Source organism: Typopeltis vanoorti, chromosome 8 (genome assembly GCF_054136105.1).
Source record: "Typopeltis vanoorti isolate ZY-2024b chromosome 8, IOZ_Tvanoo_1.0, whole genome shotgun sequence".
NCBI classification, from domain to species: domain Eukaryota; kingdom Metazoa; phylum Arthropoda; class Arachnida; order Uropygi; family Thelyphonidae; genus Typopeltis; species Typopeltis vanoorti.
This window is the reverse complement of record NC_143556.1, coordinates 45,229,828-45,254,162: the sequence shown is the minus strand read 5'-3', so window position 1 is coordinate 45,254,162 and position 24,335 is coordinate 45,229,828. Positions and strand designations below refer to the sequence as shown.

The 24,335-nt window shown below is 34.2% G+C and overlaps 1 protein-coding gene across 3 annotated transcripts in view; it reads left to right on the top strand.

Moving 5' to 3' along the window:
* The window catches only part of LOC150103960 (far upstream element-binding protein 1-like), a 311,837-nt gene that overhangs the window by 19,526 nt on the left and 267,976 nt on the right, over positions 1-24,335 (top strand). The window contains exons 3-5 of one of the 3 annotated variants that reach the window (XM_090397203.1): positions 10,599-10,640; positions 10,724-10,763; positions 10,854-10,924. The exons of 1 other annotated variant lie outside the window; for it this stretch is intronic. In XM_090397203.1, coding sequence (XP_090253329.1) covers positions 10,599-10,640; positions 10,724-10,763; positions 10,854-10,924 — 153 coding nt within the window. The remainder of the gene's footprint in view (positions 1-10,598; positions 10,641-10,723; positions 10,764-10,853; positions 10,925-24,335) is intronic. One more of the 3 variants, XM_090397205.1, reaches the window with a different exon arrangement.

Genomic DNA, 24,335 nt, shown 5'->3' with positions numbered 1-24,335 from the left:
TTGTAATTGTATTTGAGTGTGTTGTTACAAAAGTTATTTGTAATCCCTGAAGATGTCTCAGTGATTGAAACGAAATATTGGAAGCATTAAAAGTAGTTTTAATCCTTTCCCAGTGCTGAAAATATTCCGTTAAACATCATGATATCCATTCTTCTTTTGTGAACTGCATTGCTCTATTCCCATGGCCTGTGGCAAACCAATCATATTTGTGATGTTCCATAGCTTTCTGCCACACGGAGCCATTGTTAACATGTCAATAGAAAATTTTAATTAACATGTCAATAGAGATTTATACTTAATAATCAAAGTGTGTTCTGGGTATTATCAGTGGGCCTCATCAAGTACATGGGACATTTCTTCCTGTGTGTACTCCAATGAGCATCTGTAAGTACACAACTAATGTCAATAGAAATTTTTAATTAACATGTCAATAGAGATTTATACTTAATAATCAAGGTGTGTTCTGGGTATTATCAGTGGATAGTGGGCCTTATCAAGTATATGGGACATTTCTTTCCCACTCACTCCAATGAGCATCTGTAAGTACACAACTAATGTTGTGTTATCGTGCATAAAAATTCTCTTATCAGTGCACAGCAAACTATCAAGCACACCATTACTTTGTATGCTTATTCTTAGAACATGTAAAGAAATTTTCTATTTAGCAATACCCATACATTCAGTGTTACAGCAGAGCTTCAGTCTTGAGATTTATATAGGACCTCACATGGCTCAAAGATTAGATTGTGTATGGCATTAACTTTAACACGTTCATTGCCAAGCTGAAAATTGGAATTTCGTGTGGTGGCCAAATTCAGAAACTCGATAGCAACGGCCATGCGATAACGCGTGATCGACCACCAGACGAGAGCTCGCGTCACGCGATATCGCGTGATTGACAATGAACGTGTTAAGCAGCAGTTTTAGGTGCAAATATCAATGTTTAGTCCAAATAGGATTAAAGTTGAAACGGTGGTTTTGTCCATTCATAGATCTGTGCATTGAGAGACTTTACCGTTGTTTGTATATTTGTATACCAGGTATATTAGAACAATTTAATGAATTATCCTTTGATGTGAATCTGTAATATTCTTATAACTGTATAACGGATAGTGGAATATAGCACCATTCATTTATTTTGTAAGAGTTATAATTCAAGTGTTTACTTTGTGAACTTCTGGCATATTGTGCTGTCCTGTCATATGATATAAAGACTTGAATTTATACAGATTTTAATATCATTAACTTTTCTTATTTCCTTCAAATTTCTCAGCATTTTGCATTGCTCAAGAGAAAGAACCCCATTCTTCTGTGGTAAATAATAATGCATGTACTCTTCGAACATCATAGTGTTACACATAATTTAATTTGTTTCCCACTTTCCAGGTATATCAATATCAACTAAAGTTGAGACAGTGAATATAATTTTTGCACTTTTGTATGTGATATTACTGATTTGGTTTTGAAAGAGATAGTTATAGTATAAAAAGGTATGGTGTATTATATCCCTTTTTTTAAGAAATAAATGTTTTTTAAAAAAATGGCTTTGCTTTCATCTATATTAAAAACACATGTGCAAAGAGGTTTGTGAACAAAATTGATATGAATTTTTATGGACTGCTACGTATTAAAGGTTAACTTATACTACATTTAATACAGTGGGTTGAAGTAAGTGTTAAATAATTTGGGAGGTCAGTTTGAGAGACCATAGTATTTTTCAAACCACTTCAGGCTTCTAGAGGCTGAATTCCAACCAAGAGGCTGGAATTCAGCCTCATGGTTGAATTCCGGTGTGCTCTAAGCAGACAATTTCATTATAAGTTGCTGAAGAATTGCTTATTCACTACAGTTGCAACTACTTTAAAATATTCCTGTGTAATGTTTTACATCACTATAAAATAATAATTTAACAATATAATTTTTATTTATATTAATAGAAAAAAATTGCATAAGTTCTGAAGATGTTGAGATCATTTGTAATTGTACATTTCTCCAGCCTTGAAAAACATATGTTCAAGTAATTGATTTTCATTATATCAGTTTTTCACACTGAAGTTGCATGAAAAACTGTAATATCTAATTGCTATTTGAAGGTGATGGTTATTAAGTGTTGTCAGTGAAATAATTAGTGAAATAAGCGCAACGTGCAGAGAATGGACAAAGGAGAAAACCCAAACCAACTTGGCAATAAATGACAAAAGAAAGAAAGGTGTCTGGGAGAGAGAGAGAGAGAGAGAGAAAGAAAAAATTGCTGATGATGGATCTTTGTGTTATGGGGCATGAAGAGAATAGGTAGGTAGACAGGTTATGAAGTCACAACCCACCACTGATGTTGATATAATATTTTTGGCAATACCAGGTATAAATATAATAATGCATGTTCTCTAGTCTGAAAGGTTATAGTATGTTTACAGTTCAGCTTTTTTTCAGTGTTGCTTGCTTATATTGCTGATGCTTAAAATGAAAATATCGCGTGCATGTTTGTATGTACACATACATCTTATTTAAAAGTAGTTATTAAAATGTCAACTTAAGATATCTTGTTTATGTAGATAAACTGCATTGCAACATGCATTTCTTGGTAGTCAAGGTCTCTGAGTAGTCTGAAAGAAGATATTGCAGTATATTTTCAGTTCTATTCTGCTTGCTTATATTGCTGATAGAGAATGAAATTATAGTGTATGCATGTGCATGCCTTAATTTGAAAGTAGTCATTAAAAATTGTTTGTAAGACATCTTTGTTACTTAGCTAAACTAGATTGCAACAGAATTCTCTGTAGTCAAGATCAATATTTGCACTAATCTCTTTAACATTGACATATCAATGTTACTATTGACTGAAATTTGTATAGAAAATAAAGGATATAACCTAACAGTTTGCATTTGTCTGGAAAATATGAGTACTTTATACCAAATCAAGTTATTTTGTTTGATGTGGAAAGGCTTCAGTGGGAATTCAGTTCAAGTTACCAGAGTTCCAGAAGACAGAGGGTGTTTATGTTTTTGTAAAATTATTATTAATATTAAATGGTATCGCCATGTATTCAGAGACTTGCTGCAGGGGACCTAAACTAAATATTGTACACGCAAATCCTATCATACCTCTCCTTAAACCCATTCATGTCAGGGAACTCGCAACTAATTCTGGCAACCCATTCCAGTTGTTTGCCACTCTCGATGCAAAACATCTAGTCAGCATACCCTCACTAGTCACATTCTTACACGACTTCTGTGGATGACATCTAGTTCTCTATTTGTCATATATTGAAAAAATTCTTTTGCAACAATTTTATAAAACTTTTAATATCTTATAAGTTATTATCATGTTCCCCTCTTTTCTGCCTATCAACCAAACTTTGTAATCCACACCTTAAATCTGTCCTTATAAGAAGTATTCCACAGACCTCTTACCAGTTTAGTCACTTGTCTCTGCATCCTGTCTACCACCATCTGATTCTCAAGAAATCCATGTGACCAAATACTATCTACCAGTAATTGTCTGGACACTTTAGCAATTTACAATTGAATACCAGCAGGCAAATCCTAATATCAGGAATGTCCTTTGTCTTTGATCACCTCCTTCACCTTTTGAGGGAGGCTTTCCACCAATGTGCAGCAGACGTCAGGTGGAATTTCTCTCCATCCCTCCATCAAAGCAGCACAGTTCAGCGATAGATCGAGGATGTGCTGCTCTGGACCTCAATCACCACTCCAATTCATCCCACAGGCGTTCAGTGGTGTTTAGGTCAAGACCCTGCACAGACCAGGGCAGTCATTTAGCACCCTCTCTTTGTACCATTCCATAACAACTGCAGCTTTGTGACATGGGACATTGTTGTCCTGGTGGTAACATGAATCTGTTCCATAGTTTAGGCAGCACCTAATTATCCAGAATATCAAGGTACTGAGCTGCCTTCATGGAACCACAGACAATGAGCAGTAGTCCCTTTCCAAACCAGCTGAATGCACCCCACACCATTACTCCTCCACCACCAAACTTTACCTTGGGTACAACACACTGTGCTAACAAGCGTTCACCAGGCTGCCTTGACATCTACACCCTGCCATCAGGTTGGAAACAAGCGAACCTTGATTCATCGCTATAGTGTACCTTTATCCACTTGTCAATTGTCCAGTTCACACACTCTTTGTACCAGGCCAGATGAGCTGCCTTGTTCATTGTTATGATGTTTGGCTTGTGTGCCGCTGCTCTTCCATGGAAACCCAGTAAATGGAATTATTTTTGTACAGTATTAGTGCTCACTGGTGTTACTGGCACTCTGGAACTCATCATGGATGGTCTGTGCCGATTGTAGCCAGTTTTTGCATGCCACCCATTTTAACACCCTCTGTCAGTCATTTTTCAACAGCTTCCCTTCCAATTGCACTACGGAGGCACTTAAAGTGCAATGCCTCAGTTAAATTTCTTCATCTTGAACCGCCAGAGAGTGTGTATGGACATGACACCTCTCTCAAAGGTCACTGAGTTCATGTTGTGTTGCCATACTACCTGTATTCAACTGCTATGATGAAATACTGCTCTTTCATACTATCTGTATGCTGGTTTTTATGTTATTAACAAACCAGGTATGTTCCATAACTTCAAATAACATGGATATTCAGACAATTATTGGTAGATAGTGTATGTGCACAATAGTCAAGATGTAACCGAATCATAACCTTATAAAAGAGGGATAATTACTTCCCTATTTTTACTTGAGTGTGTTTTTCAACATCCAAGTAGTCTTTTGAGCTTTTTTACCAACATTTGCAATATGCACTCTGAACTTCAACTTTGTCCATCATTATCCCCATATCACTAGTTTCATCAATTTCTTGCACTCTAGTACCATCAATGATACACTTCATTTAACTTTTTCGACCCGAAGCACATAACCTTACATTTTGCAACATTAAATTGACAATTATTATCCTTTGCCCACAATTCCAGTTTATTTAAATCATCCTGCAGAATACATACACCACCTTTATCAACTATCACTCTCCCAAAGTATCTTCTGGCAAGGTACCAAAATATCTTTGAACAATTTTGTTTTGATGTAAATATATGTTAATTTTTCAGACAATTATTTCCAGAACTAACATCCATTCTATGTTATCTTCTCTTATTCATTTGGCATCTATCCAATATCCTGGAGGCAAGTCTAACAGGAGATGATCTGCTATCAAACTATCATCTTGCTTTCACCCTTTTACATCTGTCCTATCCAAGGTATGAAAAGGCCATTAATTATGAACTTCTTTGCCATAGCACACCAGCCAGTTAATCAATGACTACTGATATGGATTCTGTCATTCTAGATTCACTGCAGATTTGGGCTGACATGCCATATCACCTACTACTGGATTCTGGACACAATGCATGAAAATGTTTTGAGAAACCTATGTTATTCTACTTGACAATTCTTAGCCATATGATAGGATCTGCCATTTTCAAGACTACTCAGAAAATTGCTCTGTGGTCTGTTTTTCCACCCTTTGGAATTGGGAAGCCAAATTTTTCTCTGGTGGTTCAATGAATGTCGTGTTGGACAGGCTACCTCTTTTCACATTTCTCTTCCAATGTTAGAAGTGCCACAGGGCTATCCTGTCACTTTCTCCTATACATAAATTAACTCTGTCAAACACTGAATAGTTTTGCTGTCAATAGTGCACTCTGTTTCTCTTACTTATTTATTGGGAGGAACAAACCTTAGTGCCAAACATCCTGGCTTCAATTTCTTCTGTAACAAATGATTGAACACTGATCTTCATATCATTCCTTAGTAGGTGAGAATCAAGGCATTTGCACTTCTACCAAATCAGTGCCCTGTTCAAAATTTTTTTAATTATTAAATTATTTATTAATAATTTATTATTTATTAAATTCATTAAATTAAATGCTAATTTTTAATAATACTCAACTGAACCATGATCTCTTCTTTGGTGGTTGACATTTAATATTTCTCAGTGACCTTTCCTTTGCCCAAGTGCATTTCAACTATAGCTTCTTCAGCCTCCAAAGAATATTAGTATTTTCTATGTTTTTAGACTAGAATACTGGTCTCATATTTAGGGTAGAGCATTAAATTTTTTTCTTAAACTTCGATTCTTATGTTAAAGACAACTTGGCTAAACAATGATTCCTTTTTCAGATCCACTCCAAACACTGCCTCACAGTTTGTTTCTGCTTTGTCCTTTCTATAGGTACATATGGATGCTGTTCTAATGAACTGACATTCATCATACTATTCCCCACTTTTTTTTTAAGCCTACACTAACATGAGCAGCAGCTACTCAGCATCCGTTTATAGATCAAGTCAAATGAAATAGTCATTCTCACAGTGTTTCCCAAAATTTACAACCTGAAGCTGTTCAGAAAGAATAGCTGTCTCTCTTAGGTTAAGAGAGACAATTCTGTCTGTCTTTGCCTGTGTCTACACAGAGCTTAATTAATATTGATACAGGTTCTGAAACCTCATGTGTGGAATTGCTATTCAAACAAAGGGATTGATACAGCATTATGAAGGAAATGTAAAGAAAAAATTAATTCTTGCTGGAGATCTCGTTAGCAGAATAGGAAATGAATATTAGATATAGTTTAGGAAAAATTTGGAGCAAAAATGCAAAGCTGGTAATAGTGATGACTACCTCCTGGATTGCAGTTAATGACATGGACTAATCATTATTATGTTCCAACATTAAGATGGGAACATATCCACATGGAGAGAAGACACACAAAAGTCTTACTGACTGTTATTGTCGATAGTGATATCTTCATGCTGCTTTATGACACACGTATGTATACTGGGAATTTGAAATTGGAAGTGATCACTATTTAGTTTTGTGTAGGATAAAATTGAATATCATATTGAAAATAGCAGTGTATAAGAAAGTTTTAAAACGAATCAAAGTTGAGCAGCTTTCAGAAGTGAACCATAGACTCAAATGCACAAACATGAAAAAAAGAAAGTTTGAAAACAAGGACCACACCCTGGCGATTCAGTGGAAAACCATGAAGAAACCATATTCAGTGAGGTGATGTACTAAATTTGTGTATGAGGATAAAAAAATCAGAACTCCATGGTAGACTTGGAAGTTAAAGAAGAAGTCAAGGAAAATAATAAAGCATAGCGAAAGTTCTCACCAAATAAATCGCCATGAAGGAATGCAGAGAAAATGTAAGAAAAAAACATTGTGCTGAAGTAGCTAAACAGATGTCATGGGAAGGCTTTGATAAGAACATAGAATTAAATATCAGGGAGTTGACAAAATATTTTGGAGGCTGGGGGAAAAGCTTAGAAATGGAGGAAAGAGTACTGTAAACGGCATCATTGATGATAAAGATGACATGAGAATTGAACATATTCTAAGTATCCGGAGTAATTACTTTGAAAGATTCTACATATTAAAATGAGTGACAGAACAGTGAAAGAAAATATTCAGGAGGAATGCAATTAGAAGTGCATATCAATACTCGGAAAAGTCATTAAAAACCGCCATTAATTACTCAAATATTGGGGGTATAAAAGTTTTACGGTGTCTTCACTGCGTAATTCAGATGTCCTAGTCACATGGTTGAATTTCAAATAACTGGAGTAGAGTTCTCATAGTATTCATCCATAAAAAAGGAGAGAAATAAAACTGCAGAGAATTAAGGAATTTCTATCTTCTTTCACTACGTGTTATTCCTGCTTCCTATGCAGGATCCGCTTGTTACTTAGATGCGACTACTTGTTAGTACCACTCCCAACCGACCTGTCGCCTAGTGTGCTTCTGGGGGTGGGGATATATTTGGCTGTAGAAGCGTATATTCACTGGGCCATTTTGCCTGCTTGCAGGATGGAACACACCAGATAAACTGGCAGGAAAAACCCTACTGCACCCACCCAAGACCGGCTAACTTGGCTATGCCTGAGGAAGATCCTCAAGTTCTGCATGTCTTCGACAGGAATCAAACCTGGGACACTCCTTCCCCAGGTATATGGTTGTGAAGTGCAAAGCCACAAGGCTAACCGTGCGGACAATTAAGGAATTTCTATACTGAGTATTAAAGGGAAGATTTGCAAGCATGGTTGAGTCTGTATTTGAATTGTAAGTCAATAATTAGGCTTGGAAACTCAGAAAAATGCATTGATGTAAAATCAGGTGCAGGACAAGGTTGCACTTTATTTTCATTGGTATTCATCATGCCAGTGGATCACATTAGGAATGAAAACAGCATTAGGTCTGATATCAAAGTTGGAGACAATCTCAGTTCTGCTTCATGCAAATGATGTTTTACTCTTAAATAACTCCAGTACAGCTTGCAGAATTGATTCCTCATCCAAATTGAATAATTGCTGTGCCATATTTAGTATGAAAATTAACTATAAAAGACAATCTGGTGAAAATAGGTAGTAACACAAAAACCACTATATCCTGAATAATGTTTTAGCTATAACTATTTAGGCTTAATTTTTAATGAAGATGATAAATTAAATTTGGAATCAGAGAAAAATTAGTGAAAAACACTAAACTAACAGTGTACATGACAGTGTTTAAAACCATTTTTAATGGATGAATCTGACAAGTGTGTTAAAGATAGAATTGTGGATCATAGACTAGAGGATGCTGATATGAGAATTTCAAGAAAAATTAGGGGATTGAAAAGATGGCATCACTGGCAGAACCATATTAAAAATATATATTAGGATGGAATTTGACATTAATAGCATTCAGGAATGTGTAGCAGAACTAATAAGGTAGCATGATTACTTAAACAGAATGAGAGAGGAAAGTTAGCATAACAGTAAAGAGCAATGTAAATGTTACATGTTGTACTACTGTAGTATCCTATACATTGCTTGAGAGTACACATCAGGAATTTGATGATGATGAATAAAATTGCTTATATTCAGGTAATAATTTAATTGTGGTGTTTTCTCTGAATACCCTTATTAGTTAACTCTGATTTAAGCAATCTGTATTATTTATTCTTCTGAAGTGTGCTGAAGTATATGGAATACAAAATCAGTTGTGTACATGAAATTTTATTGTTTGCATGTGGTTATTTCTGGAATGCATCTTTCGACATAAACACTACCAAGCATTTAACAGGTGACGTGTTTATCTGGACCATTGTGTTAATGCTGCTGTTTTTCATAATTTAACCATGCAAGTTTATTGTTTGCTCTTGGTGGTCTTTTGATATGGCATAGGAAAAGAGGAATAGAAATATTCATGATGTGATCTTCAGCTTAATATTCACCATACATTGTCTTTTTCTTTCTCTTGTTTTGCTATAGTCATCCCAGTTAATACATAGCTTGATTCTCTTTGCATTCAGTTAGTGTCTTATTCTTTGTTTTAATTTCAAAGTAGATCCTTATAAGCAGTTAAGCAAAGCATTAAATTATTTCCGAAATCATTCATTTAGTTGCAGTGAAAAAATAATATTACTCGACTGCATGTAATGTTAATATTTACATTGTAATTTAACTGTAAACAATATGTATTTTATTTCCTTAAGATTCTTTTAAGATGGAATTAAAGAGAAAATAATTTAAGTATGGATAACATGTGAGTCTTAAGTTTTAATATCACCCCCCCCCCTCATCTTTTGATTTTGATGTAGCAAAAATTGTTGATCTTCCATGCATGAAAAATTTGAAATCATCTTTCAATGATTTTTTTATCAGAGAAAGCTGAAAAAAGTATAGAAAGTTTAAAGAAGTATCACTTAATGATCATATTTGCTTGCACTAAAATTGCTATCTTCTGCTTGACTGATACAGTGATCCATTCTTTACTTGGTGTCCCCAACATTTTCTTATATCTGAACTTTATTCTTCAGTAAGATATGCATCTTGAAAAACAAGAAAAAAGTTTTCTTTTCTTCTTGTTTTATAAGAAAAACATAAGGCATGAGTGTGTTTAAAAATTAGAGTAAAAGAACACATGACATCATATTAAAAATGATTATTAAGAAGGTACTTTTCACTGCCTGTATTCAAAAATGCGTGAGCAGGGCTGACCTAATGTGGTTACGTCCAGATGGCTGTAAAAAGACCCAGAAGAAGACCAAGATCTGGGTAGATTAATGCTCTGTAGAAGATTGAAATATAATTGACAATATTGGGTCTTGACAAATAGATTAATTTGGAGGAGAATTGTTGATAGAAGGTTAATAATAATGCAGACTCATATAGCACTATCATCCTGTATGATGGCTCAATGGCATGAACTCAAGCCATGAAGAAATGTAGTTTAAATCATCATACTCCATATTAATAGACTATGATAATGTTAAATAGGATTCTATATCTTTAACTTTAATTAAGTTAAATGCTTGATTTCATTTTTATCACACCTATTTACTTATCATGCATGCATGCACATCATTGTTTCTGTTTAGGATAATAGATAAATATACAAATCTCTAATGTATATTGCTGATAGCTTTTTTTTTTTTTTTTAAACTAAAATTTGTGCTATTTAAGCTTATGATTTTTTTCTAGATCAAGAACATCATATGCGTTCATTTGAAGGAATAAATATTGATTTTATATAAGTCAGTTTGCATTATATTTCTATTCAATATTATTTTCTGTTTTTAGATGGCATACCTGACCCTAAGAAACCAGCAACATTGAATGACCGTAAGTAACGAGATCATATAAATTTGTTAGTTAGTTTTAAAAATTTTGTCTAACTGTTTATAATAAAATGTTTTTTGTTACAGCATTTGGTGCCCAGCTATCAGCAATACAACAACAGCAGAGGTATGTTTTAAAGGATTGGATTTTATAAAAGATTGACTTTCTTTTTCCTTTATTAATTGTTACTTTGTAATTGACATTTGTTAATTACAGATCTAGTGCTCCCACACCGAGTGCACTGCTTGTAGAAGAATGGAATGTTCCTGATAAAATGGTTGGCTTAAGTAAGTAATCATTTTATAAAAAATGATTGAGCAACTCCAGTTTTAAAATAAAATTAATAAGAAGCAGAACTTTTTTTTTATTTTTGGTATATATTAATTTTTGTGAATTGTATACACAAATTATTCATAGATCATACAAGCAGAGATAGCTGTTCAAGAATGCAGCTTATTTACTGAATATCACTTAGTTTATTAGTAAATAGTCCTTTTTTAAAGTAGTTAGGCTGTTATTTATACTAACTGTACTGGGTGAAAAAATGTATCATTACTTTAGATAATAAGGCTGCATTTATCATTCTTATTCTCCAAATGATCTGGGATGAAGTTTACTCAAAAGGATGATATTCCTTGTTTGTGCAGCAAATAAAGGTTTGTAGGCATAGATGTGCTAATTCAGCATTTTCATTTTTCAAAGTTTAAGTTAAGTTTCAAAGTTATACTTCATGGCTTTTAGATTGGAATATTTTTTGCAGATAATGCATTGCTTGTACAGTAATATAAATAGTTGAAGAATGACAATTCTCAAGTTCATATTTCTCAGTGCAGTTTAGTTGCACTGAGAAACATAAACTCAAGTTCATATTCCAGTTATAGGTATGTTTGATCTGATCACTGACTAGTTTATACAGTACATTTGTTAGGTATGCTTTGAAAATCCTTCAGAGAATGACTCAGACAACCAAATAATAATAAAAAAAAATTAACGTAATTGATTGAAGCAAAATAACATGCTACTTTATTTTATTTTTTTACCATTTTCTTTTCCAATTGATTTATTTAATTTTATTATATCCCACAGTGGTGGGAATTTTCAAAACTAGTGTTATAGGAACTTTATTTTGAAATTCTCTGAATAAAAATCAAATTCTTAAGCAAGTTCTTAATCATATGTGGTGTACAATTCTTTAAATAATTAATTAGGTTTTTGAACCCATATTTATTATAGACATCTAGTCATTGATTGTATCAAATATTTTGTTGCAAGTAGTGTGTGTGTGATGTATTTAAAAAAAAAAAAAGACATTAAATTATATTCGATTCTCACTATGGAAAAACTTAGCACCACTGTAACAAAATCTCTCACTATAACAAACTGCCAAAAACCCCTGACCAGAATTTCATAGGTATAATACTGTTAAAATTAATTCCCTATAATGGACTATTTGTTCCTATGGGCTTGTTGTAGTGGGAGTTGACTGTACTATTTTTCATCTGATATCCTTAGACCTTAACTCATGAAAAACTATTATTCTCACATGGTCAATCAGTTTCTTGCAGCATCTTTTATTTTAGTAACCCACCTCCCCCATTTTCTATTTATTTCTTTTTGCTTTTGTGTGTGTATGTGTATCTCGGCATTTATTTTATGCTGTTATAGTAATATTAAGGTTTGACATGAGATGATGGACATTGGCTAAAGACAGACAACTGGGAAGTTAAGGGGGATATATCCAGCAGTGGATGGAAAGAGGCTGATGAAGATATAAGCATAATTTATTTACATGCCATCCTTTATGCTTTAGTATTAAAGTAACATATTCAAGTTAATATTAAAAGAAAAAAATGTTATGGATTATCAAATATGAGAATGGGGAACTGGACAATGAGACTTATTTGTGCCTATGGTCCAACAGAAGGTTCTACTAATGTAGAAGCGGAGGAATTTTTTGATGCTTTAGAAAAAGCAACTGACACAATGAAAAAGGAAAAGTTGGTCTCCTTGTTGGGGATCTAAATAGCAGAGTGGGAAATGATTGTGAGACATACAAAAATATTTTAGGAAAATTTGGAGAAAAGAGCAAAGCTAATAATAATGGCAAATATCTGTTGGATTTCTGCTCAGGACATGGACTGGTTATTACTAACACCATGTTCCAACATAAAAATGTGCACAAATTCACATGGAGAGAAGAGGCAAGGAATAAGAAAAGTCTAATTGACTATGTTATTGTTGATAGTGATATTTTACCACTGGTACAGGACAACAGAGTGTACAGAGGATTTGAAATTGGCAGTGACCACCATTTAATCTTAAGCAGGATAAAATTGAATTTCATTTTGAAAAGGAGAACATGTAAGAAAGTTTTAAAGCGAATAAAAGTTGAGCAGCTCTCAGATGTGAACTGTAGACTAAAATACACAAAGATTATTGAAGAAAAAATTAAAGAGTTTGAGAACAGGAATCAAACCTTGGAGATTCAGTGGCAAGCCTTGAAGAAAACCTTGATTGATTCAGTGGCAAGCCTTGAAGAAAACCTTGATTGATTCAGCCAGAGAGGCATGTAGTGAAGTTGTCTGCAAGGATAGAAAAATTAGAACTCAATTAGAAAAACATGGTGGACACAGGAAGTTAAAGAGGCAGTGAAGGAAAAGAAGAAAGCATATCAAAAGTTCCTGTCAAATAAGTCAGTTTGTGCTCTTAGAGAATACAGAGACAAATGCAAGAATGCTAAACACTGTGTAAAACTAGCTAAACAAAAGGCATGGAAGGACTTTGGCAAGAATATAGAAAATAAATATCAAGAAGGTGGCAAAATATTCTTGAGTTGTTGAAGAAGCTTAGGAATGGAGGAAAGAGTGCTGTAAAAGGAGTTGGAGATGATAAAGGTGACATGAAAACAGAAGAAAAAGATATCCTTGAAATATGGAGTAATTACTTTGAAAAACTGCTAAATGAAATAAGCAGTGATGACAGCACAGTGGTAAAAAACACTGACCAGGCATGCAGTCAGGAATACATATCCATACTTGAAGTAGAAAAAGCCATCAAAGGCTTAAAATGTGGAAAGGCAGCAGGGGTAGATGATATTCGACCAGAAATGCTGAAGTATGGTGGTATAAAAGTCTTACAGTGGCTGCATTGCATAGTTCAGAAAGCCTGGACAGTGAGACAAATTCCCGATGATTTGAGTAGAGCTCTCATATAGTACCCATATATAAAAAGGGAAATAAAACTGAATGTGAGAATTACAGAGGTATTTCCCTACTAATTGTTCCTGGCAAGATCTATGCAAGTATACTTGAGAAACGATTGAGAAGAATTGTGGAATTAAAGTTGGGTGAAGAACAAGCTGGTTTCAGGCCAAATAGAGGCTGTCAGGATCAGATCTTCACTTTACGACAGATAGTCGAGAAAGCATGGGAATATAACAAAGATCTGTATTTAAGTTTTGTCGATTTGGAAAAGGCATATGACAAGGTGCCAAGAGAGAAGCTATTCAATACGCTACAGTTATATGATGTCAATGGGGCATTATTTCAAGCAATACTTAGTCTTTATTTGAGTTGTAAGTGAGCAGTTAGAATTGAAGGAAGTACAGGAAGATGGTTTAATGTTAAATCTGGTGTGAGACAAGGATGTGCATTATCCCCTCTGTTATTCATTATCTATATGGATCACATTATGAAGGAAAGCGGTATTAAACATGATATCAAAATTGGAGATGTTAATGTTAGCTCTTTGCTTTATGTGGATGATGTTATACCTTCTAAATAAATCTGCTACAAGTCTGCAAGATTCTCTGACTAAATCGAATAACTGTTGTAATAGATATGGTATGAAGGTCAGCATTAAAAAGACAAAGACAATGAAAATAGGCAGAATCATTGAAAATGTCAACTGTGTTGTGAATGGAGAACATGTGGAACAAGTAAAACATTTCAGCTACTTAGGCACAATTTTTAGTGAAGATGGTAAATTGAATATAGAAATAGACAACAGAATCAACAAAGCTGGTATGGAGGGAAGTCAATTGAATAAATTCATATGGAATAAAAGAGAAATTAGTCGGAACACTAAATTAGCTGTATACAAGATAGTGTTCAAACCAGTTTTAACTTATGGATCTGACAGCTGGGTCTGAAGTTAAACACTTGACCAAAGACTAGAGACTGCAGATATGAGACTCCTGAGAAAGAATAAAGGCTTCAACAGATGGCATCAATGGCATTATCATATTAAAAACGAGGATATTAGGAAAGAACTTGACATTGTCAGCATCCAGGAATGCATTAGCAGAGCGAATCTCAGGTGGTATGGTCACTTAAATAGAATGGGAGAGAAAAGGTTAGCAAAACAAGTGTTCTCTGCCAGGTTGGCAGGAAAACGACCCAGAGGAAGACCAAGATATAGGTGGATTGATGCGGTACAGAGTGCCTTAGAGGATTGAAATATAAGATCTGATAATGTTGGAGTCTTGACAAGTAACAGACTGATTTGGAGGAAAATTGTAGATAGGAAGTTAGTAATGATGTAATTTTTTTCATGTAATACTATCATATCCTGTACACTCCTTGAGGGTATACCATGGCAGGAATTTGATGATGATGATGAAATCCTCTCCCCTCTCCCAGCCTGGAAAATTCACTTATAAAATTAGTTTCAATTAAAGTTCTTATGTTGACAGTCACTTGAGATTTTAATATAATTCAAGAACAGCATTGATGATTAAATTGTCAGTTCTTTAGCCATGCTTCAAGACAACAGATGAAATCTTAAATTAATCTTCATCACTTCTTTCATATTGACTAAATTTCATTTCTGAGCATATCATGGAATAAAGTTAACTGACATGACCTTTATGGTTAAGATATTCTCTTCGTTGTGACCGATATTACTTAATTGGTTCACTGCATAGAAGATAATCTTTCATTCCTCCATTTCATTTAATCAGCCAATATTCCCTATATTCTATGTGCAGGCACAGATGGGTCAAAAAGGAAATGTACATGCCTTGTAATTGCATGCACAAAATTTTTGCTTTACGAATTTCTACTTTACAATCAATAAATTTTGAATGTGTTTTGAAAGGAAATTAAATGATAAATCAACTTGTTTTAATAATTTCTCAAGTGTCTCCACTCTAATATTACTCTAATCCATTTCAATTTAATACATCTTCATTGTTTACTTTTAGACTGTGTGATGTAGAGAACTGACAGCATATTTGTCTAGTGTATATAGACACTACAATCACTTGAATTAGTGCAGACAATGTTGGATTTTTGTAGCCACACAGATTTAAATTCATTTAGTGCCCAAAACTTTTCATTTAACTTTGGGTGCCTGCACAAATGTAGCATAATTTGTTTAACTGCTTGTATATTCAGCATTTCAGTTGTTATTATAGAAATATTTTACATGCAGTGTGCAAGAAATTCATTATAGCAAACCTTAACAATATAGCAAGCTACTCCTGTGATCCTTATGAGTTTGTTATAGTGAGAGTCAGTTGTAATGTTCTCCATGCTGATTTTTCTTGTAATGATAAATGACTTGATGTTTCATTGTAGAACACATTACAGATTTGTTTTTACAACTGAGTTGCAAATAAGAGCTTAACATAAAATTGCAGCCAGCTTAATTATTTATCACATTTTCTGTACTTTACCTAGTCTTTCCCCTAAACACTGTTACAACTTCTGCACACCTCCACACTGCCCAAAGAATTGTGCGAACCCAGTTCCTTTATTAGCGCTGTGTGCACTGCCAACATTTGCATGTTAATAAGGAGAGAGAGAGAGAGTTGTCTAGCTGTACAGGTTAACATGCAGTGGAGAAGTTATGAAAGCTGCAGTAACATTTCCCAAGGGTGGAATGCAGCCACCTTGTTATTTTCAAGGTGGCTGCATTCCACCTGTTATTTTCAACATACTAAAAATGCTCAGGATCAGTAGGATGATTGTGTATCAGAATAGTAACCATTATAATAATACAGAAGACATATCTGACAGTCAAAGAACAGGTCTACCAGGCTGCATTAGGACACTACAGCTTGTGAGGACTGTGAAGGCATGCATCTGCCATGATCCCATGAGAATGCAGAAAGTAATCTCACCAGAGATGAATGTTTTGCTGAGCATGTTAGGTATACTAACTGATGACCTGGGGATGAGAGCTTATTGTTCTATTGGACACTTCCTGATGCCACAACTTATGCAGCAGAGAGTGATAAAATCAAAGGCAATTCTATGGCGTATGCAAACAATAGAGATAGATTTCTTTTTCATATATGAGAATTTCTTCACCATTGAAGAGTCGTGTTTTAACTGTCAAAATGATTGGGTTTATGCCCCCCAATAGTTGCACAGCACATGGCATAGCATCCAGGATTACGAGAGGTCATCGGTGATGGTTTAGTGGGGATTGATATATCGTTGAAGGGGGGGGGGGTATCCAAGTTGCAAAAAAAGAGGCCTTTGCCATGGTGTATCAAGACACTGTGCTGGAACCTGTGGTACAATCCCTGGATACCTTGTTTCATGGTTGCTGTGGCCCTTTCAAAAGGAATCAGACCCTGCACACAAGGCAAGGACCACACAACAGTGGTCGGATGCAAATGTGCCCCGACCACATATCACTATGCGATTGGCCATCTGGAAGTTCTGATCTGAATCCCTCAGAGACTTCAAATTGTAGTCGGAATTTGAGAGGATAACCTGCAAGAAATGATACCCTAGCATCGCCAACCTGAAAGTGGATTAGAGTGAGAAGTGGCAGCATTTCCGTTGGATGTTATGCATGCTGCCATTTATGTGTGGCTTCATATACTTTGGACGTGTGTGAAGGCAAAAGGGGGGGACATTTCGAACATAGGCTATATCAAGTGCTGCTATATGCATGGTATACATGTGATTTGTATGTGCTGAAAGCTGGAAATGATTTACTCATAGCTTGTTACAGTATTTATGCCTAAACTAGATAGAATGCTTAATTGAAAGAGTTCCTTGAACTTATGGTTTTTGTAAAATTTGTTTTACTCTTGAGGTTTTTAAAACTTTGTTTCAAGATCTCAGATTCACTCATTAATTGAGAGATAGACCAATAGTAGTTTTTATTAAGTATAATTTCTGGGAAATTCCCATGCTACTCCTCTAAAATACTATTAATATAATTAAATGTTGAAAAATTATGTACATACCTTGATTTTGGTTTAAAGATGCCTTCTAAATCCAAGCTCTTGTGGAAGGGGGGGGGGGGGGAAAGAGAGGGAAAGAACATGGGATGTACTTGGGACACGGGAAATAAGTTTGGGAACCCGGGTTACTATTAATAATATATATATATAAATATATATATATATATTATTTTGTTGTGGGGAGAGGGGGGGGGAAGGGTATCCTTATATGGAAACTGGGGCAAGGGTTTACGTGGTGTGGACCGTTTCGGCCATCGTCGGAACTTTGTGGGAATGACTGTAGGGCTATGTCAAGGCTGCAAGATGTATCTGCCAAATTTGGGCATTTGTTGTCGCTAAATGGCCGGAGGCGTGGCTTAATTTGTAAGTTTTGGAACGTCCAACATTCGGAAATTAGGTAGGGGCGGTGGACGTTGATAGAATTACAATCACATTTTATGGCAATAGTTTCGGATATTCTAAGCATCGTTTCGTTTTCTTGTTTGTCAATGATTATGGCTTTGTCTATTTGGGGAATGTGTTTTAGTTCAAGGGCGTGAGCCCTTGAACTAAAACACAGGTCATGTATTTCATTCATAGAACTATCCCACATTGCCTGTGAAAATTGCTGTTTTAATATAAAAGTGAACTTCTGGATTCTCCGATTCTTTTTTTAGTTTTGCACATGTTGACTTTCCTGCATTGTCATGTAAAATTATTCAGATTCACATGCTCTGCTTGCATCTTGGCTTTCATTCTTAAGCAGTAATTGTGTAGGTTTTATTCTCTTTTCCACTGATTTGTTTTTCCAGTAATTTTGTGCATAAATACACCTTTATTAAGATTTGACAATTTTAGTCCCTCTCTTTTGCACCATTTCTGTTGAAAGGCCACTAATACGATGATTACTTGTTATTAATCTGACCTGTAGATTTAGTAGTAATAATTCCTAGTTGCATCTAATGTCCTTGGGTTTATTATTTTTATTTTCTCACAAACTTACTTGGGAAATGTATTTCACATATTTATATAATCACAGAAGCAACTTATGATTGTATTTTATTTTTTAAGAGAATACAGTTTTCTAGTCTTGAAAGTGATAAGTTCTGCAGAAATAACATATCAAATAGGTCAGTTAATAAAATATTTTAGGAATAAATTTTGGATCTAACAGTCACTGGTCTTGTTTTTTTTTATCTGTTATGTAGCCTACATTTCATTATTACACCTTATAAGTTACTGATAATTAATAGAAATTCTATAATTGTTTTTAATTTTCTAATGGTAGGCAATTATATTTCAATGTGCATTAGATATGAACCTCTTGCATATGACTGGCACATCCCAGGGAAAAAAATAGTCATGAATGTAAATTTGTTACAGGTCATATTTACATTTTTGGTATATTGTGGGTGGTGCAGTAAATTACTGTGACAGTGAATAAATTACATATATCATCCTATAAACTATAAATTTGTCTTAGTGCATAAATGCACAACATATTTTTATTCACGATGCAGTGAAATTGTATATAGTGAATGATTTCCCCCCCCCCCCCCCCCAACCATACGGGCCACTTATTCAAAAAATTATTTTACTTATTCAAAAAAATACACAGAAAAAATGTATTTCAGAAATAATAGATGATGGAAATTTTTCTAACAATTGTTGAACTTCCATCTATTTCTTGTATTCTCCATCTCCAAGAAAAGCCTGACTAATCTTAAACGATTATTTCTATTTTTGGAAATCATCTCAGGCAGAAAGAATAGTTAAGGTTTCTGCAACATCATTTCAAAACCTGGTGAAATATCACAGACTTGAGACTAAAATATCATATTAGAGGATTTTGATTTTTCTCTCCCAAATGATATAAAAAAAGAAATTATCTGTTTATTTTGTAAAAATAACTACAGCTGTGGTTTATCTATGGTTTATTTAAAATGACTACTGGAGGGAAATTAATGGAAAACCATATTACATATAAACAATAACATTCAGCACCATTATAGTGCTGAATGTTATTGTTCAAGTTCAGTGAATTAATTGAAAATTTGAAAGCACGTGCACATTCTTCTTTCGAGTAAGTATGCATATCTCCCTTTCTGAAACCAGTGTTTTATTAAATTAAAAAAATGTATATATAAAATATCATGGTTCATTGTACTATTATTATATATAAATGCAACCCTATATTTTTAGAGATGGGGACAGGAAATACCGATTTGCAATAATTTCCTTTGTTTTCTTTTGATGTTTTTCTTGACAGTATACAATGATATAATATCAAAATAGAAACATCACTAGAATATTTATATATGCTACACTTGGTACAGAAACCAACCTATGTGTGCCATGCATCATATTTTAAAAGCAAACGTTTATATATGTTTGTGTAAACTTGAAAGAAGAAAGCATTACTTTTTGAGATGCTTTCTAGATCACAAAAACAGTTCACAAATATTTTTTACATGAAAATGTTAGGGGGAAAAAAAATGTTAGATTCGAAATTGATGTTCGCATATAGACAAATGCATAAAAATATGCTGGTCTGAAGCAGAAGGGATATGTTGCAGGGTCAAATGAGCTACTGTCAGATGTGAAATACAGCTCAGCATGAATGTTTTAAATAGCAGGATTGTTATTCTACCCTGTTGTGCATAATGCCAATACTGATGTTAATGTTTTACACATGAATAAATGCAAGTGTCTGTTGAAATTAAAATAACATGCCAAGCAGATATATTTCATCCATGTGGCTGTTTGGGATTAAAGGATGTACTGGACTGTGATAGTGCTGCACATAATAACTTGCTTCTGTATATAAAAGTCTAGAAATTCTATTGATGACACTTTTTTTGCTGGGGAGGGGGAATAGAGCAGTCTGTATTCTAGAGAAATTTGTTTCGTGTTGGGCTTCACCTTTTTTTTTAATCAACAAACTGACATTTTAAATTTATAAATTGATGCCTAATATTTTGACTTGACTTATCCTTGTGTACGAACTAGAAGTGAAATAATTTTTTGTGGATGTTGTTTTATATTTTCATTATTCTGGGGTTAGGTCATATTATAACACTAAATACACACAGATATCATTACCTGTTCCAGTCTCATTTTAATCTATTATTGAAATTAATTTTAATAGCTTCTTTTGAGATTATCTGGTCTTCTCTTCCTGTTTGGTTTATATTTCATTAATTATTTAGGATATCAAATGTTGGCCACTCAGCTTACATGTTCAATTCGATTTTGTTGATTTTTAATTTTCTTTTAACGGATTTTCTTTTTATTTTATTTTTTATTTTTTTAATTGTACACATCATCAAATTCTTGATCTGTACACTCGGGTGTGCAGAATGGTAATGGTACTACATAAGAAAGCTATATCATTACTAACTACCTATCGAGAATTTTTCTCCAAATTAATCTCTTATCTGTCAAGACTCCAATATTATCAGATCTTATATTTCTGTCTTAAATTTAAGGCACTTTTTACTGTATCAATGCACCTAGATCTTGGTCTTATATTTCTGTCTTAAATTTAAGGCACTTTTTACTGTATCAATGCACCTAGATCTTGGTCTTTCTCTGGATATTTTTAATTTTAGTTCTGTTTAAGTAACCATAACACCTGAGATTAACTCTGTTAACACATTCCTTGATGCTAATGATGATAAATTCTTTCTTTATCTTCATTTTTAATATGATACTGTCATTGATGTCATATGTAGTCTTTAGTGTAACCTAATTACACTGAAGTCTTTATTTGTAACATAGTTCCTATCTTCATAAATTAAAACTTGTTTTGAACACTCTTGTATATGTCTAGTTGTATTTCAGACATATTCTTAATATTCTCAATATTCTTAATTACTTTATGGTCATCTGACTTTCTTAATAGTTATTAGCCAGTTATTATATCACATGGTTACATATAGGAAAAATGAATTCAGTAGTGGAGAATGTTCATCATCATCATCAATTTCCTGCCATGTACCCTGAAGGGGTGTACAGGATATGATAGTACTACATGAAAAAATTACATCATTACTAACTTCCTATCTACAATTTTCCTCCAAATCAGTCTGTTACTTGTCAAGACTCCAACATTATCAGATCTTATATTTCAATCCTCTAAGGCACTCTGTACCGCATCAATCCACCTATATCTTGGTCTTCCTCTGGGTCGTTTTCCTGCCAACCTGGCAGAGAACACTTGTTTTGCTAATCTTTTCTCTCCCATTCTATTTAAGTGACCATACCACCTGAGATTCGCTCTGCTAATGCATTCCTGGATGCTGACAATGTCAAGTTCTTTCCTAATATCCTCGTTTTTAATATGATAATGCCATTGATGCCATCTGTTGAAGCCTCTAATCTTTCTCAGGACTCTCATATCTGCGGTCTTTGGTCAAGTGTTTTACTTCAGACCCAGCTCTCAGATCCATAAGTTAAAACTGGTTTGAACACTATCTTGTATACAGCTAATTTAGTGTTCCGACTAATTTCTCTTTTATTCCATATGAATTTATTCAATTGACTTCCCTCCATACCAGCTTTGTTGATTCTGTTGTCTATTTCTATATTCAATTTACCATCTTCAGTAAAAATCGTGCCTAAGTAGCTGAAATGTTTTACTTGTTCCACAGGTTCTCCATTCACAACACAGTTGACATTTTCAATGATTCTGCCTATTTTCATTGTCTTTGTCTTTTTATTGCTGACCTTCATACCATATCTATTACAACAGTTATTCGATTTAGTCAGAGAATCTTGCAGACTTGTAGCAGATTTATTTAGAAGGTATAACATCATCCACATAAAGCAAAGAGCTGATATTAACATCTCCAATTTTGATATCATGTTTAATACTACTTTCCTTCATAATGTGATCCATATAGATAACGAATAACAGAGGGGATAATGTACATCCTTATCTCACACCAGATTTAACATCTTCCTGTACTTCCTTCAATTCTAACTGCTGACTTACAACTCAAATAAAGACTAAGTATTGCTTGATATAATGCCTCATTGACACCATTTTAGCGTACTGAATAGCTTCTCTCTTGGCACCTTGTCGTATGCCTTCCAAATCGACAAAACTTAAATACAGATCTTTGTTATATTCCCATGCTTTCTCGACTATTTGTCGTAAAGTGAAGATCTGATCCTGACAGCCTCTATTTGGCCTGAATCCAGCTTGTTCTTCACCAAGCTTTTCTTCTCAATCGTTTCTCAAGTATACTTGCATAGATCTTGCCAGGAACACTTAGTAAGGAAAAATAACTCTGTAATTCTCACATTCAGTTTTATTTCCCTTTTTATATATGGGTACTATATGAGAGCTCTACTCCAATCATCGGGAATTCGTCCCTCTGTCCAGGCTTTCTGAACTATGCAGTGCAGCCACTGTAAGACTTTTATGCCACCATACTTCAGCATTTCTGGTTGAATATCATCCACTCCTTATCACATTTTAAGCCTTTGATGGCTTTTTCTACTTCAAGTATGGATATGTATTCCTGACTGCATGTCTGATCAGTGTTTTTTACCACTGTGCTGTCATCACTGCTTCTTTCATTTAGCAGTTTTTCAAAGTAATTACTCCAAAATTCAAGGATATCCTTTTCTTCCGTTTTCATGTCACCTTTATCATCTCTAACTCCTTTTACAGCTCTCTTTCCTCCATTCCTAAGCTTCTTCAACAACCTCCAGAATATTTTGCCACCTTCTTAATATTTATTTTCTATATTCTTGCCAAAGTCCTCCCATGAGTTTTGTTTAGCTAATTTTACACAGTGTTTAGCATTCTTGCATTTGTCTCTGTATTCTCTAAGAGCACAAGCTGACTTATTTGCCAGGAACTTTTGATAGGCTTTCTTCTTTTCCTTCACTGCCTCTTTAACTTCCTGTGTCCACCATGGAGTTCTAACTTTTCTATCCTTGCAGACAACCTCACCACATGCCTCTCTGGCTGAATCAATCAAGGTTTTCTTCAAAGGCTTGCCACTGAATCTCTAAAGTTTGGTTCCTGTTCTCAAACTCTTTAATTTTTTCTTCAATAATCTTTGTGTATTTTAGTCTACAGTTCACATCTGAGAGCTGCTCAACTTTTATTCGCTTTAAAACTTTCTTACATGTTATTCTTTTCAATATGAAATTCAATTTTATCCTGCTTAAGACTAAATAGTGATCACTTCCAATTTCAAATCCTCTGTACACTCTGTTGTCCTACCAGTGGTAAAATATCACTATCAACAATAACATAATCAATGAGACTTTTCTTATTCCTAGCCTCTTCTCTCCATGTGAATTTGTGCACATTTTTATGTTGGAACATGGTGTTAGTAATAACCAGTCCATGTCCTGAGCAGAAATCCAACAGATATTTGCCATTATTATTAGCTTTGCTCTTTTCTCCAAATTTTTCCAAAATATTTTTGTATGTCTCACAATCATTTCCTACTCTGCTATTTAGATCCCCAACAAGGACCAACTTTTCCCTTTTC